The sequence below is a fragment of the Phascolarctos cinereus genome, unplaced genomic scaffold, assembly GCF_003287225.1.
Source record: "Phascolarctos cinereus isolate Bilbo 61053 unplaced genomic scaffold, phaCin_HiC Scaffold_4;HRSCAF=312, whole genome shotgun sequence".
Classification (NCBI taxonomy): domain Eukaryota; kingdom Metazoa; phylum Chordata; class Mammalia; order Diprotodontia; family Phascolarctidae; genus Phascolarctos; species Phascolarctos cinereus.
In genome coordinates, this window is record NW_027555847.1 from 321,086,070 (window position 1) to 321,104,050 (window position 17,981).

The window sequence follows — 17,981 nt, forward strand, 5'->3', positions numbered from 1 at the left end:
TTCCAACATTTGTCGTTTTGCTTTTCTGTCATATTAGCCAATCTGAGAATTGTGAAGTTGTACCTCCGAGTTGTTTTAATTTGCATTTCTCTAAGCAACAGTACTCCAAATCACAATTGATTAAGGACCTGCATTTTTTCAACACAGTCAATTTGAGAATTTGTTTTGCTTGACTCTACATATTTGTTACAAGGTTCTCTTTCTCTCCCCTCCCCCTTACAGTCTCCCCTCACCACCATTGTGCCAGGGGATGGGGAAGGGGGTGGTGTGTGTGGGAGACGGGAGGTTGGTAGAAGAGGGGGGATATTTATAGGGTGTCTCCCTCCTTTCCCAGTCCCTTCCCAAAAAAGAACAAAACAGAAGGAAGGCAAGTAAAAATCACAGACAAGCAGGACAGCTTTCAAAGTTACATGTTGAATCATACACTTAGAAAGAAAAGCAAGGTCTACGTAATACAGTTTCATGTACAATCTTCTCTTCAACGTATACACAAATATTTGCTTTATTTGGTGCTTGTTAAATTCAACATTAAAAAAAAATGAAAAAAAAATCGTGTGGAATACTTCGTTGCCTAAGTGACTCTAGGAAATAAAAATTCTCTTGGACCCTATTGGCGACTTAGGGTTTTAAGATGTTCACTGAAAGGTGTCAATTCTAATTCCATTTTTACAACTCCCCTGAAAGGAATTCTCAAAGCTATTCTTTGGAGCCTGCCCCTTCTGCCTCTGTGTCCATGGCAACAGATGTTCAATAAGTAAGCCCAGGGTCCAGCCTGTCTTTGACTTCACCTCAGGTCAGCCCATTCCCATAGAGGTTGCTGGGGAAATAGCGGGCTTTCTAAAAGGGATTTATGTCCCAATCCAAAGAAAGGTACAACTGTTTGGAAAGAAAAATGAGTCTTCAAGTGAAAGGAATAAAGGCGAGAAACAACAGAACTTATATCAACAAATTAGAATGCCATGGAAGCTTTCTAAAACAAGAAGCCAGTTCTTTACTTAAAAGTAAAACCTGCAACATTCCTGAGCGCAGGGACCATACTTTCCTTTTTGATTTGTTTCTTGCCTTTCTGTTTCTGTCCACACTCCCTGCTCGTACTCCAATGGATATCTAGTCTGTAGGCACCCCGCCCCAACTAAGGAAACCCCAATATCTAAAAATCTGAACTTACACAATAAATTAGGGAATAATTACTTGCATTACAAAGGTATTCATCCCAGCGCTACATCAAATAGTAAAGTTCCCTGGAGCTTTTCAAACTAGCTCCAACCAAAACCAAAAAATAAATCTATGAGCAACATTTTATAACAAAAATGACATAAAATGAGGTAAGCCTCCACTTGCAGATAGTCAAAGGGTCCTTAGAGATCATCTATTTGAGAGGCAGTGAGTACAGTGGAAAGAATATTGCTTTTGGAGTCAGGGGACCTGGATTCAAGCCATGACTGCTGTTTGTTAGCTGTGTGACCTTTGGCAAGTCATTTGCCCTCAGTTACCTCACCTATAAAATGAAGAGTTAGGACTGAATGGCTTCAGAGGTCCATTCTAATGCCACATCTATGATCTGGTGAGCTTTTTCATTTTAGACATGAGAAAACCAAGACTCCAAGTGGTTAGGTGATTTACCCAAGGTCATACAGATAGTTAATGACAGAGCTCAGACTGAGAACTGGTATCCTGATGTGTATTCCGGCATTCTTTCTGACATGCCAGCTCAATAAATTTCAACATTCAGAATCACAGAATCTGAAAGTTGCAAGGGACCTCATAGGCCAAGGATGGGGAACCTGCAGCCTTGAGGCCACATGTGGCCCTCTAGGTCCTCAAGTGTGGCCCTTTGACTGAATCCAAACTTCACAGAACAAATCCCCTTAATAAAAGGATTTGTTCTGTAAAACTTAGACTCAGTCAAAAGGCTGCAGGTTCCCTACCCCTGTAAAGGCCCTCTAGCCAAACAGATACCCAATCATGCTTTAAGTTGGGCAAAGAGCTTTCCTTATAATTCTGTAATATAACTAGTGTATGTGTCATTATTCCCATTTTATTGGACACTGAGGTTGCCTGAAATTAAATTGCCCGTGGTCACTCAGTAAGTATCTGAAAAGGAATTTGAACTCAGGTCTCCTGACTCTTAGCCCAGTGCTCCATCTATTATGTAACACTATAAAATTCCCAAAATGTGATTATTTAGTTTTTCTGAAAGACTTTCAATGAATAGGACTCCTGAGTCAGCTTATTTCAGTTACAGATACCTCTAATTGTTAATAAATATTTCTTTACACCAAAGATATATATATATATATATATATATATATATATATATATATATATATATATTTCTCCTATGCCTCTTGAAGCCTCTGCAACAAAATAAAGCACATTCCTTAAAGAGGTAAGCCACATTGTTATTTGCTTTCAATCTCAACTTTTCCCTTTAATTTTTCTTTTCTTCCCCTCCCCTCTCCCCCCGCCCCAGTATTTACAATCTCAGTTTTACAGATCATATTTCCAGGTCAGGTCAGCGTCATAAAATTTTACGTAATGCTGTTTCTGCCCAAGCCTGAGGTAATTTTGTGAAGAGACAGCTCAGTGCTTCATGATACATATGTGGATGAAGACAGAACTATTGATTGGCTGACAACACCTAGTATAATGTTATCCATCCATGTAAGGAATGTACTTTATTTTGCTGTAGACACTTCCAGAGACATAGCAGATATGTGTGCAAAGAAAAGCTCCAGAGAGTTAGAAAAGAGATTTTGAATGGCAGGCCTGAGCCCTCGGAGATATGGACATGCGTAGGAGGAGCCGGTTGCATCACATTCCTTTCTCTCTACAGCTTGCAATTCTACAGACTGTTGAGAGAGAGTTTCCCATGGGGGAGATCACTCTCACTCTCTTCTGGTTTGAGCTCAGATTTATCTAACAACTAGCTAAGAGCTCATTTACTCTTGTGTATTCTTTGGTATAACCCAATCTGTAGAACTTCTCCAATTTCTGTAGAACTTCTTCCAATTTATCCAATTATAAATGGTTTTTATCTATTTGTGGTCTTCTGTGTAACTAGCATTTGATGAGAAAAGACTAAGTTGGTAAGAGTAAGTTAAGTGCAACCCTCTCTTCACATTGAGAGTGATCAAGGAATTGTTTTTTGTTCTGGACCCCTAATATTGTACCCTTAGACTTAAACACCCTTAGAAATATTCCAGGATAGCAGACAGATTTAATTCTAGTTTACTTATTGCTAACTATCATGATAGTGGTTCAGAAACAATCTTCTTCCTACTTTCCCTAGCCCTAAAATCTGACACATCCATGCTATCTATCCATGAGCCACATCTATATCTGTATCTAGACATAGATAGACAGAGATAAATAGCCTCACACAGAATTTTATATTTAAAAAGATGATTCACTTTATTTTGCTCTCAAACCAGGTAAATCCATATAGTTGTCAAGTAAAACACTCCAACAAACCATATTCCTCAAAAGCGAACAATTTTACATGAAAACAACATTAGTATTTGTACTCAATAATTTCATATTCATTCACAATTCTTGTGCATCTTAAGATTATGTAGATATTCATCACGGCTAAAGATATAAGGCCCAACTCATGATGCTTTGCATTTGTAGAATACTTTACACAGCGTATAAAGCACATTCACACGTGTCATCTCATTTATTTTGTATTTACATGCATGTTACATATATGTACGCGTGTACACACACACACACACACACACACACACACACATATATATATATATATATATATGTGGTTACCCCAATGGAATGTATGCTCCTGGAGGACAGAAACAGTTTCATTCTTTTTTATTTTTATTCCCAGCGCCTAGAACAGTTCTTGGCACACAGTAGGTGCTTAATAAATACATTGGCTGTTTGATTGGATTTTTACAACAATCCTTTGAGGTAGGCAAGTTGGGTCATTATTCTAGATTACAGATGAAAAAAACTGAGAGTTTAAATGATTTACTTAAACTTAAATAAACTTATTTAGATTTAAGTGGTCATATGATTAATAAATGATAGAGTCCCATGGGATTAGAAATGAGGATTTTTTTATATAAGCTCCCCTGGGGAGATATCTCTACTAAGCTTTATCAAGGAAATTTGTAAACTTCCACCTAGAGAGACTAAAGGCCATTCGGTAACACCAACAGGCTTTCTTGGCCTCAACCTAAATACTATAGGCCAGTTTATTCCCATGAACTTACCTTCCGCCAGATAAACTACATTTCCTCCTAAATGTCTATTACAACCACACTGTGTGTATAATATGTTGGAACTCTAAATGGCAATAAAGAAACTAGGAGGGGCAGCTAGGGGGTACAGTAGATAGAGTTTCAGCCTTGGAGTCAAGAGAACCTGAGTTCAAATCTGACCTCAGATACTTGACACTTACTTGCTGTGTGACCCTGAGCAAGTCACTTAACCCCAACTGCCTCACCAAAAAGCAAAAAAAAGAAAGAAACTAGGATTGGAGAAACCCACAACCTGGGGTGAAGGATGGAAGCACTATCATGCTTTCCTTCCGGGGAATTTTGACAAAATAAGCATTGGCAGAACCAGAAAACAGTGCCTTGAACATACAGGTAGCTATCTAGTGATCTACATGAAATTACTTTTATGCTTTCAGTTTTTATTCTCTTCTGCAGAAATAGACAAAGTAGGGAAAATCTGATAGCTGGCTTTTTTTTATCTTGGTGGACGAAGGTGTCAGGATTGCAAGGCCTCTGACATAGGTACACCTGAGAGAAGTGGGCAGAACTCAGAAAATGTTGTCAAGAAGGCCTCTGTTACTGACCTCAAAACACAGCATTACTGTTGCCCAGCCTTCTGGTGTACTCTGTGCCTGAGACCTAAAGGCACTTACAGCACAGCCCGACACATCAGACATTCTCCCTGGACACACAAACATTCAGATACCCAGAATCCCCACAGCTACACTACCACAAAGAGATCTCATCAATTCTCCTCATAAAACACACAGCTCAGCCGTCACAAGATCACAGGCCAGCCTGACACCAGTTCAGAAGCCCAGGCTGGAGGCAGCCTCAGAGTGAGAGAGAGGCTGGTGCCCTCCTCAGGGAACCTAGTAGTAGCTCTTGCCTTCTCGTCCCACAGTATAAATCTCTTACCTCCCTGTTAGTAGTAACACAGGAAAAGGGGGTAGTAATACGCATCTGGCAAGCACGAAGACATTGAGGTCTTCCCCATATTTCTCCCCCACACTTTTTAACTTTTAGAAGGGGCATGATAACCTTCCTACAGAGTGATGAGATACTTATAGGTAGTTAAGTCACAATTTCAACTCCGGAAAAGTATCCTCTGGGCATGTGGGTCATTTTCATCAAGTTTCTGATTCTGAGTTTAGGCTGTTAACCTGGCATCATCTCTGGTTAAGCCATGCCTAGAAAAAGTTAAAAATGTTTTCCACAGATGTTTCAGGGCCCTGAAAGCTCAGCCACATTGACCCAGGGCAGCAGAAAAGTAGCTAAATGGTTAAGGACTATCATATATGCTATGCTTCCTTTCCTCTCTCTTAGACTCTGGTTACAAGGATGAGAGTAGAAAGAAGTGTGCAGATTCACCCTTCCTTTGCTTTATCCAAGCCTTGAGCCATCAACATTGACCAGTGCTTTCTCAGATTGGCCATCTCCACAATCCCAGGTCCCAGGTGTCCCTGGCACTGCTCCCAAATCCTGAGGGGTAGCATGGCCACCCTCACTTGACTGTGAAGCCCAAGCATAATGGGTGCTATAATCTAGTTTGTATCCATGTGGACTCAACTCGGAAAAGCTTATCAAGTCAATGACATAGTTGGAGTTGTCATCATCGTTTAAAACAAACAAGAAACAAACCCCTTTTGTCTCTGACAAGAAAAAGGAGCTTGGTAAACAATCCAGAGCCAAGTTTGGCCACTGTCTGGGAGCACAGGTGGTAGCTTCAGCAAAATTCAATAATACTGTGGTTCATGCCATGGAACTGTGGTTTATCCAGGGAAAAGGGATGCAGTGATTGGCACTATCCAAGAATCTCTCTGCTGCTTAGGGCTACAGAGTGACAGTCTGTTCAAAAGGAGAACTCCCACCACACTGTTAATGGGCGGATGCATACGATTATCGATTCAAAGCTTTAGATACCATCTGGTCCAACCCTCTCATCTTACAGATGAGGAAACTATAGGTAGGAAGAAGGACCCATATGGAGTAGCAAGAAATCCTAGAAGAATGAGCAAGGCTGGGGAAAATGATCTGACCAAAAAGAACAAAAAAAGTGGGCCATGATCTACTACTAGCTCATGTTGAAATTTTGCATTGGATTATCACAACTAATAGTCATAGAGAACTCTTAAGCTGTGTGTGTGGGATGGGGGTGAGAGGAGGATAAAGAGAAGTATTTTGGTGGAAACTGCTGGACACAATAAGAGTAGAAGGGAAAGAGGAAAAGAAGAGGGAGGGGAAGAAAGGGAAAAAGAGGAAGAGAGTGTGGAGAATTAGGGTAGAGGAGGGGAAACGGCAAGAAAGAAAAATGGGGGGGAGGGAAAGGGAAAGAGAGAAACAGAGAGAGACGGAAAATTTTCGTCAACATCAGTGTTGCCTGCTCCCTTCATTTATTGCATGAAATGTGAGTCACTCTCCAATAAAACCTGGCTTTTGGCAAAAGTGAAATCTAGCATCTGACGTGCTAGGTGAACTCAGCAGGCTGCTCCCTGACTGAGGGACTCAATTAGAGCTCCTTATCTGAAATAAAGTTTCTCAAGAAAGAGGGGATGAACCAAGGTACCTCTGCTTTTAAAACCTCCCCCAGTCAAAGAAGAGCAAGTGTTTATGCTCCTGAAATGTTACCTGCTTCTTAGGTGTATTTAGGTTGAAAGCGGGGGGCCTGCTATGGTTTAGGACTGAGAAGGGCCAATGAAGCTCTCTGGATCGGGGCAGAGCAAATGGAGTGAAAGTCATATGACTGGATGCCTGAGGTACAACCTCTACCTGAGGGGCAGTCATCTAGTCTGAGGGCCAATTAACATCCTACATCCACGGTCCCCAAACTCCAGTTGCTTTGGGATCACAGTGGGGATCCTGGTCGGGATAGAACACCGGTACAGAGGTCTTATGGTAATATTGGAGCCGGGCCAGAAGCTTCTTAACGATACTGGGATGTTTGCCGGATAGGTCATATCTTTCTTCAGGGTCTCGTTGGATATCAAAAAGCCAGAGGTTTTTAGTTGGTGGGTCATGTGATGGTTGCTTTCTGATTCTGTATGAAGATGGTGGTGGAAACCAGTGACCACAGCCTGTTAGAGAAATACAAAACAGTAAAAGGAGGCCCTGGGGCAGCTAGGTGGCCCAGTGGATAGAGTACCAGCCCTAGAGTGCAAAGTACCTGAGTTCAAATCTGACCTCAGATACTTATTAGCTGTGTGACCCTGGGCAAGTCATTGACTCCTGATTTCCTTCCCCCCCAAAAAAGAGGAGGCCCAGTATAAAGCTAGATAGAGCTTGAAAAAAAGCATACTTGGCTCTTCCCAAGAGGCCCTGCATCCCTGGCCACACTCCACTCTTGGATGTACCTGAACTCATGCCCCAGACATACCTGGCCGGGAGTAGAAGTAGGTCTGCTTCCTGCTATTCAGTGCTGCTTCCACTATGCCCCTGCCTCTCGTCTGAGGTTCACTCTGATCAAGTCTAATCTCTCTTCTGGAACTGATGGCTGCTATGTCAGCTCTTGGGTTATGCCTCCTTCTTTCTTAAGGAGTCCTCAAAGACATTCTCTCCATCCCAAACCCCACCTTTAAACTGGAGGATATCACTTGACATGTTGATGCCCCCTCAAATACCCTTGCTTCCTTGGTCAGCCTCCTCTTTTAATCTTCATTCTATCTTGAAACTTCTGTGGCTCCGTGTCTCTAGGACAACCACTTCCAAAATTCTGATCTCATATCTCCACTGGCAATCAATTTTTGAATGTGTATTTATTTACTTATAAAGTATATACACATACTAGTGAGAGATAATACACACTATAAAACTTAACATAGGAATTAAAAAAGGATGAGATAAAGATGAAATATATTTGATCCTACAGTCAAAGGGAAGGGGTGGGGATGACATTGAGAAATCTAAGCTTTGGGAAAATGCCTTTGGGAGCCGTGTGGAGGATGGGATGGGGAGATGAGCAAGAGGCTTGAAGCAGGGAGGCGAGCTAGGAGGAGGCTGTTGCAATAGTCCAGGACAGAAGTGATCAGGTTCTGAACCAAGACAGAGAAAAAGGGAGATGAAATAAATGTTATAGAGGTAGAAACAAGATCTGGCAACAGATTGGATATGTGGAGTGAAGGAGACTGAGGAATTGAAGATGATCCCTAGGTTGTGAACCTGGATACCTAGAAAAATGGTAGCGCCCTCAACAGAAATGGGGAAGTTTGGAAGACAGATGGAAGTAAGTGGGGTTTTTTGGGGGGCGGGGGAGGAAAACGTACTAAGATGTACGAGACAACTCACAACCCATCCATACCTGCTCATCCTGTCCCACTCAAAATGAAAAGGGGGAAGGTAGGGACCCTTACCTCTGGTCACTGCTCCAGAAGAAGGAAGGAAGGAAAGCAATAAGCATTTATTAAGTGCCTACTATGTGCAAAGCACTGTGCTCAGCATGTTATAAATATTATTTCATTTGATCCTTGCAATAACCCTGGGAGGTAGGTGCTATTATTATAATACCTATTTTACAGATGAGGAAACTGAGGCAGACAGAGGTTAAGTGACTTGCCCAGAGTCACACGGCTAGTAAGTGTCTGAAGCTGCATTTGAGCTCAGCTGTTCCTGATTTCAGAACCAATGCCACCTAGCTGAGATTCCACAGAGCACAGAACCCACCATCTGAGGTACTCCTGCTATGGTCACAGGTGATTTGAGAGACAGAAGAAGGTGTGCAGAGAGGTGGGAATTTTTCAGTGGTACCTGGTAGTGATATCAGATTAAGGTGGAAATCGGGGAGGCAGGGAAACAGAATAAGACAATGTTGGGAAATAAAGGTAGATGTAATCATGTTAGAGAAAAGCCTCATAATTAGCTGTCCCAAGGAGGGAAGAGGTGTGAGCCAACTTCCCACTTTCTGACTAGCTGATCACATATCTCTTGAGGACAGGACATGGTCTTCCACTTTGGAGATCCAGGCTAGAGTATAAAACACAAGTTCCTTTTTTTGTTAAAACTCTCCAGCATCTGGCTCCAGCTGACCTTTCCAGGCTCACTCACTCACTCTATACTTCTGCCATACTAGCCTTCTTGTCAGTCTTCACATATGACATTCCACTTCTCATCTCCATGTCTTTGTATAACTGTCCTTCATGTTTCAAAGGCCCTCCCTTCTCATCTCTGCCTTGGAGAATCTCTGGCTTCCTTCCAAACTCAGATCCTGGGCCACCTCCTAAAGGAAACCTAAGCCTTCCCAGGGGCTAGAACCTTCCCCCTTGGAAATTACATATAATGTATAAAATTTGTGTTTGTCTTTCATCATCTATAATGGAATGGAAATTCCTTTCAGGACAAGGACTGTTACTTTTTTCCCCCTTTGCATCCTTGGAAACTATCATAGTGCTTGACATAGTCAGGAGTGTGTTGGTAAATGTTTAAGAACCATCTCCCAGGGAAAAATGTACCCATAATACACTTTTAAGTTTAGTCTGCATTATTAACACTGTTTTAAGAGCAGACAACCATAAAAACAATCAATCAAGACCTGATTTGTAGCAATTGCCAATTTCTGAGGTGTAAATACTCCGACAGAAAATTTAACAATCTTCTGTCTGCTGCCATTTGAGCTGCATCCTGCCCCTGCCCACAGCACTCACTTAATAAATGCTTGTTAAATGTTGTTGAATGGTTGCAAGCATTTAAAATATCTGCCTTCCAAAAAAATTTAGGGAGAAAGTTCTTCCTTTTCCCTTTTTTTGAGTCAATTTCCAACGGTTTTAGTAAAAAGTAGCAGATTAGACCCACTTTTCTCACTTAGCAGCTCAAAGAACATGCCTTATAAGGGTCATTGGTTTAATTTGCAGATGTTTGCTTGATTATCTTGAACATAAACCTTCAGAAAAACTTGGGAAATAGTAATAGTGAATGCACTGTAATTGGGAACAGGTTACCTAGCAAAAAAAGGATGGGAAAACCTTGAAGAAATAGTACTTTACTTCTTCCACACAGCATGAAAGATCATAAAAAATTTTAAAGACCATTTTTAGTCTTCCAGGTGTCTGGGTAAGGGCAGGAAAGAGGTAGAGTTTGGGGATAGAGAGGAAAAAAGCAAAGGGAAGTGGGAAAGAGAAGGGGGTAAGATAAGGAATTGAAAGTAGGGGAGTAAAGCCCCACTATTGAATGAACGTAAGGTGATAGTCTCTCTGTCCTCCTTTTGCATATTATAGCTGCAAATTTATAATAATTTTACTACCTGGGTAGCCAGTCAGTAGTTTCCAGTTTCCATATCGAATTGCTGCATGGATAGAAACATTGAAGGTGGAATGTGTTGTAGGAAAGGAATCACCCTTGGAGGGAGGCCTAGTGTTTCCTGGACCTGAAAGGAAACAATATGGAAGAATGAGATTGAAATTTCAGTAGCATACAGTTACACAGACCCACCTTATATTTCTTTCACACAACACTAAACAGTCTGGATTTAATACTGGAGTGTAAACAGGTTGCCTGCCCTAGAAATGAATTCTTCATTAAATAGTTTTATTATTATATTTTATAAATAGCTATGGTAACTTTAAATGTCTGTCACAAACAACTGAAAAGAAGCATTCTGAAGACGTTAGAACTCTGATCTAACTTTAAAATATCTGTGCCCTGCTTTTATAGGGTTATACAGTGTTCTATTGTAGTATTTTTTGGGGAGAGGAGTGTTTAAAGATGGGAGGGACTAGTTCTGTGATTTCACTGATATATGGAACTTCTTGCTGAGGGAACTCCCTCTACCAGTGCAGAATGGCACATCATCGGGGGGGCAGACCAGGGGTGGGGGAGAAAAAAAAAAAGAAATTTGCATGATAATTTTGTTACATATTTGAAAGAAATAACAAGTTGTGCAGAGTAGATTTGCAGTTTCACATGCAATAATCTTTTTTTATTGTGCTATGTTACAGAAACACTTGTTTTATTCCATAAATTGAAAATAAAATTAAAAAAAAAAGAATGGCACACCGTCTGCAAGCTATAGTCTTAGAGCATAGTTCAGCACACCAGGAAGTAAAGTGAATCGCCCAGGGGCTCACAGTCAGGATGTGGCAGAAGTTTTACTTGAACCCAGGTCTTCCTGGTCCTGAGGCCAGCTCTGGTTCCTGTTGTTAAGAGGATGTGGGGATTAAACACTCCCGCAATAGAGGATGTGCTGATAAACTGCAGATAATGGAGCCGTGAAGGACTCTACCCTTCCGCCTTAGAGAACTCTTGACACGGGGCCTCACTGTCCTGACCGGTCACCAGCTCTGGCTGTGCTTCACGTTACTGGCGCCATCTCACCAGCACCCTCACAGCCTCTCTGAAATCCTCTATGGCTTTCCTTACTCCTACATAATAAAACTTTACAAATATTATCTCATTTGATCCTGACAACAAGTCTGGGAGATAGGTGCTATTATTATCCCCATTTTACAAATGGGGAAACTGAGGCAAACAGAGAATAAGTGACTTGCTCAAGTATCAGAGGCTGAATTTGAACTCAGGTCTTCCTGACTCCAGGGCCAGCACTCTCTACACTGCACTACCTAGTTGTACTGCTAGTTTATCAGTCATAATCAAATCAATACTGTCACTGCTGCTGGAAAGGGTATGTCAATCTACTGCCCTTTGGCTCCACTTACCACCCCTATAGCTTTCCAGATACATTCCTCTCTGGCCATCACTATATGCATTGTCTCTCTGCCACCCTCACCCCTTAGAAAGTAAGTTAATTGAGGGCAGGGACTCTCTGTTTTAGTACTTGTATCTCCAAGTCTTGGCACAAAGAAAGCATTTTAAAATAGTTTTTTCATTAAATAATTTTCCTTTCCAATTGAATATGGAATTATAGGCCAAATGTCCCAAACCTGAGCCCTTAGTTGTACCTTTAAAATTGGTACATGTCTTTTGTTCATGGCCACAGGAAACTTGGACTTGTCCAGACCAGTCATTCCATCTTTGAGGGGAACTTTTGGAAGGACACTTTACTTTGCTGATGCAAACTGACAAAATGTCCACAGCTTAAAGACATTCCTAGAGCACTGAGTGAATTAGTCACCCGCTGATCATCCGAGGGCCGGATCTTCCCGTCTCACCCTTTGGCGTCTGTGCCACATTGCTCTTGGCTAGGAGGGCAAAGTACAAGTTTGGGCACAGAGCTGGCACGTAGTCATGTTTCTGGTCTACAGTTGGTTGGCTGGTACCAAATATGTATACTTTACACGACCTTGTCCATAACTGCTCTTTAAAATGGTGCCTAATTCCTGGGGCCTTCATGCTGTGAGGAAAGAACTGAATGAAAAGTTCCTTTAGTCTGTAAGGTCCTACAAGGCAAAATCCACCTCTTGTGCCCTTTTCTATTTCTCAGCATGGGATACTGGGTCCTGGTCTGGATGGGTTGCACCAGCACTCAGTACAGTGTCTGGCTCATAGCAGGCACTTAATAAATGTCGACTGATTTTTTAAAAAATGGTACCTAAGCTACTGAATTCAACAAATATCAGTTGTACTTTGTGTTCTTTATCTACAAATGAGGAAGAAGCAGAGGGCTGGCCCTGAGCCAGGAAGACCTGGGTTCAAGTCTCACCTCTGACACTCGTTGGGTAGGTGATACCTAACAAGTCACTTGCCCTAGAGTGCTCTAGGTAATTCTCCAAGACTACAAGTTTCTCTTTCTTTCTTTCTCCTTTCATTTTCAGATCATGTTTTATTTTTCTCTGATTACAAGTAAAGACAATTTTTAACATTCATTTTTTTAAAATAAAATTTTGAGTTCCAAATTTTCTCCCTCCTTCCTCCTCCTAAGATGATAAGCAATTTGATATAGGTTACATATGTGCAATCATGTAACACATATTTCCATATTTGACTACAAGTTTCAAAGAAGGTAAAGTAAGAACCTGCATTGGTAGCTCCCTATACTAATGAAGTCCCAGGTCCAGCTCCTATCCGTAGGCATAAAAGCAGAGTTTTAATGAGATTTCATCTACACAATGACTACTCTTTTTTATTTTTTTTAAGAGAATCTTATTTTCATTGATACCTTTAAAATTATTGATATCTTTTTTTACTTTACCTTCATTCTCCAACACGTTCACCCCAAATTCCATAACTTACAACAAAGAATAAAAAAGAACAAGGAAAAAAGTAGTTCATCAAAACTAACCCAATGTATCAAGTAGATCTCACGGGATCTGCGATGTCCCAAACCCATAGCCCTTCATCTCTGCAAATAAGGGACAAGGGCACATTTTCTCCTCTTTTCTTCATGGTCAAGCTTGGATATTTTTCGGTCTTTACATCATCTTTATTTCTAAGTACATCCCTCTTCATTCCCAAAGAACTATCCCTTATAAGTATTTTTTTAAGAGAAAAAAACAAAAAGTAGCTCAGAAAAATCAGCAGTTTAAGTGCAGGCAAGATTTCACACCCCTAAGAGGTGAAGAAAATGGATTTTATTATCTCTTCTCCAGGGCCATGTGGTCATTAAGATTATATAATGTTCAGCTTAATTTTTTTTCTTTCCATTTACACTGCTAGCTACCTTTATTCTTATAAAATGTCTTCCGCCCAATGTGCTCCTCCCCTAATCCAATGCAGATCACCGGAGGGTTGGGAATATATTGCACAACTATATTTCATGGTGTTGAAAGGACAGCATAGTCACAATGCTTAGTCACCATTTAAAACAAGGCCATTATAGAGATACACTGGAGACTGAGCAAATAAACATCTGTGGTTTCAGACCTCTAAGTCTCAACAATCTCACACCAACAAGCCTTTGGTACCAGAGGAAGGACTGTTTCATACTCATTGCTCCCCGTTTGTTTGGGTACGTTTTGGTTCCAAAGTAAACAGATAATCCTGGTGGCTGAGATGTGTGAGGCTATCGATCACGGGAAGTGTGTTGTTAATGCACATGCTACAGCAAAAATGGACAACTTCATTATTTACATCAACTAAGTTTGTATAAAGGTCATATTTTGATATGGAAGGATGTTTGTTACATAAAATGGATATCTGATTTGTGAAATTATAAACAGAAAAGGGGAAATGTAGTCATGTCACATCTATTCATGTTCTGCCCAAACATATACAAAACAGGAACATAAAATATCTAAATAGTAAGTCTAAGACTAAGTGATGAAAGACGTCAGCTGCTTTTGAATCCTCATGTGCTCTGTGCTGCAAATTTTGGCTTCATGAATACTTTCTGAAGAACAAAAATCGCAGCTTGACGAATGCTGCATTCCACCCTGACTCAGTGGATCTGACTTCGGGCTCTATACACATAGCACAAAGTCATGTAAATCCGCCTACCCACCCCCACTGCCCACATCCTCCATGCCAAACACCTTTCTGCTAAGATCTGCATTGTTCGAATGGCTGGTCCAAGTCAAGAGCTTTTTAAGAAGAGCAGATGGCAGAGAGCAAAACCCTAAAACCAGATGAATGGAACCAGCCATTATTCAACTGAAACCTGTTCATTAAGGTGGCCTTTAATCTCAAGGTACCACTAATGAGATCACAAAACTGAAAAGATTTGAATGATATTTCTACCAAAGAAAACTAATGTATTATATTTTTTTGAATATGGCCAATGGAGAAATTTTTTTTCCTTCATGATGCATATTTGTTACAAGAGATTTGTTTTTCTGGTTTTGTTTTTGTTTTCCACTATGGGAGTAGGAAGGTGGGAGGAAGAGAAAATAAACTTTTGTTCCCTGAAAAAATTTATTTTAATAAAAGAAAACGAATTCATGAAAACTACTGGTAAGTGGGTTTGTCCTGAACCTTTTAAAAATGAATGTTCCATTGATGCCTTAAAAAAATTGTAATTTTTTAAAAGATGCATTTTTATTTTTAACATTTCCTTTAAAAATTTTTTTTTGAGTTTCGAATTCTTTCCCTCCCTCCAGACCACTGAGAAGGTAAGCAATATAATATCGATTATACATAAAAAATCATGTAAAACATATTTCCATATTAGCCATATTGCAAAAAAAAAACCCAAAAAATAAAGTGAAAAAATATACTTCAATCTGCACTCAGACTGCATCAGTTCTCTCTCTGGAGGTGGATAACATTTTTTTCACCACAGGTCCTTTGGAATTGTCTTGGATCATTATATTGATCAGAGTAGCTAGGTTTTTCACAGTTGATCATTGTTACAATATCACTGTTACTGTGTACAATGCTCTGGTTCTGCTCACTTCACTTTGCATCAGTTCATATAAGTCTTCCCAGGTTTTTCTGAAATCATGCTGTTTGTCATTTCTTATATAACAATAGTATTCCATCACGATCAAATACCACAACTTGCTCAGCCACTCCCCAATTGATGGGCATCCCCTCAATTTCCAATTCTTTGCTACCACAAAAAGAGCTGCTATGAATATTTTTGTACATGTGGGTCCTTTTCTCTATTGATGCTTTAAAAAAACATGACTAACTTCCTATATTTCCTCCCCCTCCATAGAGATTGTAACTTCTGTCCCAAAGTCCACTGGTATGGGATTCTCTCCTTATTGGTGGAGATGCCCTGCAGGAGAGTTGGGGTAAGGTGAGAGAGCCCCAGTTCTACCAGTCCTCTTTGGTTTTGCTTACACGGCTTTACAGTAGTTCATACAAATCTTTCCCAGGTTTCTTAGAGTCTTTCATATTCATCATTTTGTACAGTGCAATATTCCATTATAGCTACATATCATAGTTGGTTTAGCTTTTCCCTAGTTCCCTAGTTCCAGTTTCTTGCTACGACAAAAAGTGCTACTAAAATTGTTTTTGTATTTGTGAGCTCTGTCTTTGACCTCCTTGGAGTAGGTCATCCTCATTAGCTGTATCACTTAGTCTATCTTAGTGGTTTTTTTCTTGTATTATTTTTTTTCCCAGCATGGAACCACATCATAGCTCCACTAACCTCTCTTCCCACAATCCCTCCAACATTTACCATTTTCATCTTCTGTCACCTTTGTCAGTATGATGGGTGTGAGGGTTGGTAATGCACATTTCTCTTACTGTTAGTGATTTGGAGCATTCTTTCATATAATTGTTGATAACCTCCCCCCATTCTTATTTAATTCAATAAATATTTACTGAGCACCCCCTATGTGCCAGCATTCTTTTAGATGATCACTGAGTGAGATCCAAAAGATCCCATCCCCACCCTATAAAACAAGATAGTATATAATTAAGGGTCCAAATGACTGGTATAATGTAGACAATATATAATACAGAATCACAAAACTTTAGCACTGGAAAGGATTTCCATCCTGTTCATTTTGTTCCTGAACAAGCATGACCTCCAATATCCCCAACAGATACTCATTCAGCCTTTTCTGGAGAGACCTAGAGTGGGGTGCAGCCCAGTACCTCCTCAAACTGTCCATTCCACTACTGGATGGCTCAGGAAGCTAGAAGAGGCTGAAGTGGTTGGCAAGGTTTCATAAGGAGATGGAATTTAGATTGGATGCTAAAGAAAGGTAAGATTTGGATAGGTGAAAAAGAAGAAGAGCTTTCTAAGTGCAGGGAAGTGGCATGAGCCAAAATTTGGAGATGGAAAAACATTTGTTTTGAGGGGCAGTAAGGTTATTTGCCTGCTTAGAGTGGAAGTTGGGGGCATAAAGTTGAAGGTTCAACAGATAAGGGTGAGGGCAGATTAAGAAGGACCTTGAATGCTAAGCTGAGAATTTTGGAATTGATATTTTGGGCATCAGGGAGTTGCCGGATAATGTTGATCTAGGAGTGAAATGAAGTTGGTATCTTAGCAAGCCTTTTCTGATTTATAGTGTGGAGGATAAGTCAGTTATGCATCTAGTCAATGTTTATGTACATTATGTACAAAATACTGTATTAAGTGTTGTTGGGGGTTATAAAGTGAGCATAAACATGGTCTTACCATATAATGGTAATCTTCATTGTCTAGAAACTTACCAATAACAGCCAGTCAATCAATGAATGTCTCCTCAATTTCCATGGGAAAGGCGGGACAAAAGGGTAGGACTTAACTACTGTTAAGTGTTGTGGAGAATTTAAGAATTATCTACTTAAAGTGATAAGATGTTACACACACACACACACACACAACACACACACACACACACACACACACACACACGATATCTTAACCAGGTGCAAAGACATCTTGATTGTTTGATAAGGAACAAAAAAGGCCAAGACAACATTTAGTTCAATCAATCAATTAATCCTAGATTTTACACTAAATTGGGGGGAAGTTGTTCTTGATCAACTTAGATGCCTTTGAAAGTCCACTGGATAATTGTAGTGATGTTTCACAGTGATGTTGCTTGAATTTACCAAGGAAATTTGGTCATTCCCTATGGACCATCTATAAAATAGCAAACTGGTTCATAATTGGGGAAATCATCTATCTAGCAGCTTAGTGGTAGAAACCCCAGGCCAAGCCCCTGAGAAGGAATCATTTGGGGAAGGGGGATAGCAGAGTGAGGCTTGGCCTGGACCTCAGATTCTTCCACTCTCTTTATGAGAGAGAGACCTTGTGAACCTCAGCAGGTCAGAGGATTTGGACTTTTTCACCCTAGCAGTGACCCTGAGAGAGCAGTGATTCATGGCAGTATTTGCATTAAAAGCCAAGGATGGACAGAATGTGATGAGGAAGAGCAGATTCAAGACTCTCTAAAGAGCCCAGCAGAAAAGCTAGACCCCTCCTAGGTAGGGAACATCTTGATGTTCAAATCATGTGCAAAAGGGCTTCCAGGAGCTGGG

The 17,981-nt window shown here is 40.5% G+C and overlaps 1 protein-coding gene across 1 annotated transcript in view; it reads right to left on the minus strand.

Moving 5' to 3' along the window:
• Positions 1-392: 392 nt before the first annotated feature.
• The window catches only part of ARSB (arylsulfatase B), a 217,641-nt gene continuing 200,052 nt past the window's right edge, over positions 393-17,981 (minus strand). Inside the window, exons 7-8 of the mRNA XM_020998420.2 lie at positions 10,471-10,593; positions 393-7,315 (exon numbers count right to left, since the gene is read on the minus strand). Of these exons, the coding sequence (XP_020854079.1) occupies positions 7,050-7,315; positions 10,471-10,593 (389 nt within the window). The 3' untranslated portion in view covers positions 393-7,049. The remainder of the gene's footprint in view (positions 7,316-10,470; positions 10,594-17,981) is intronic.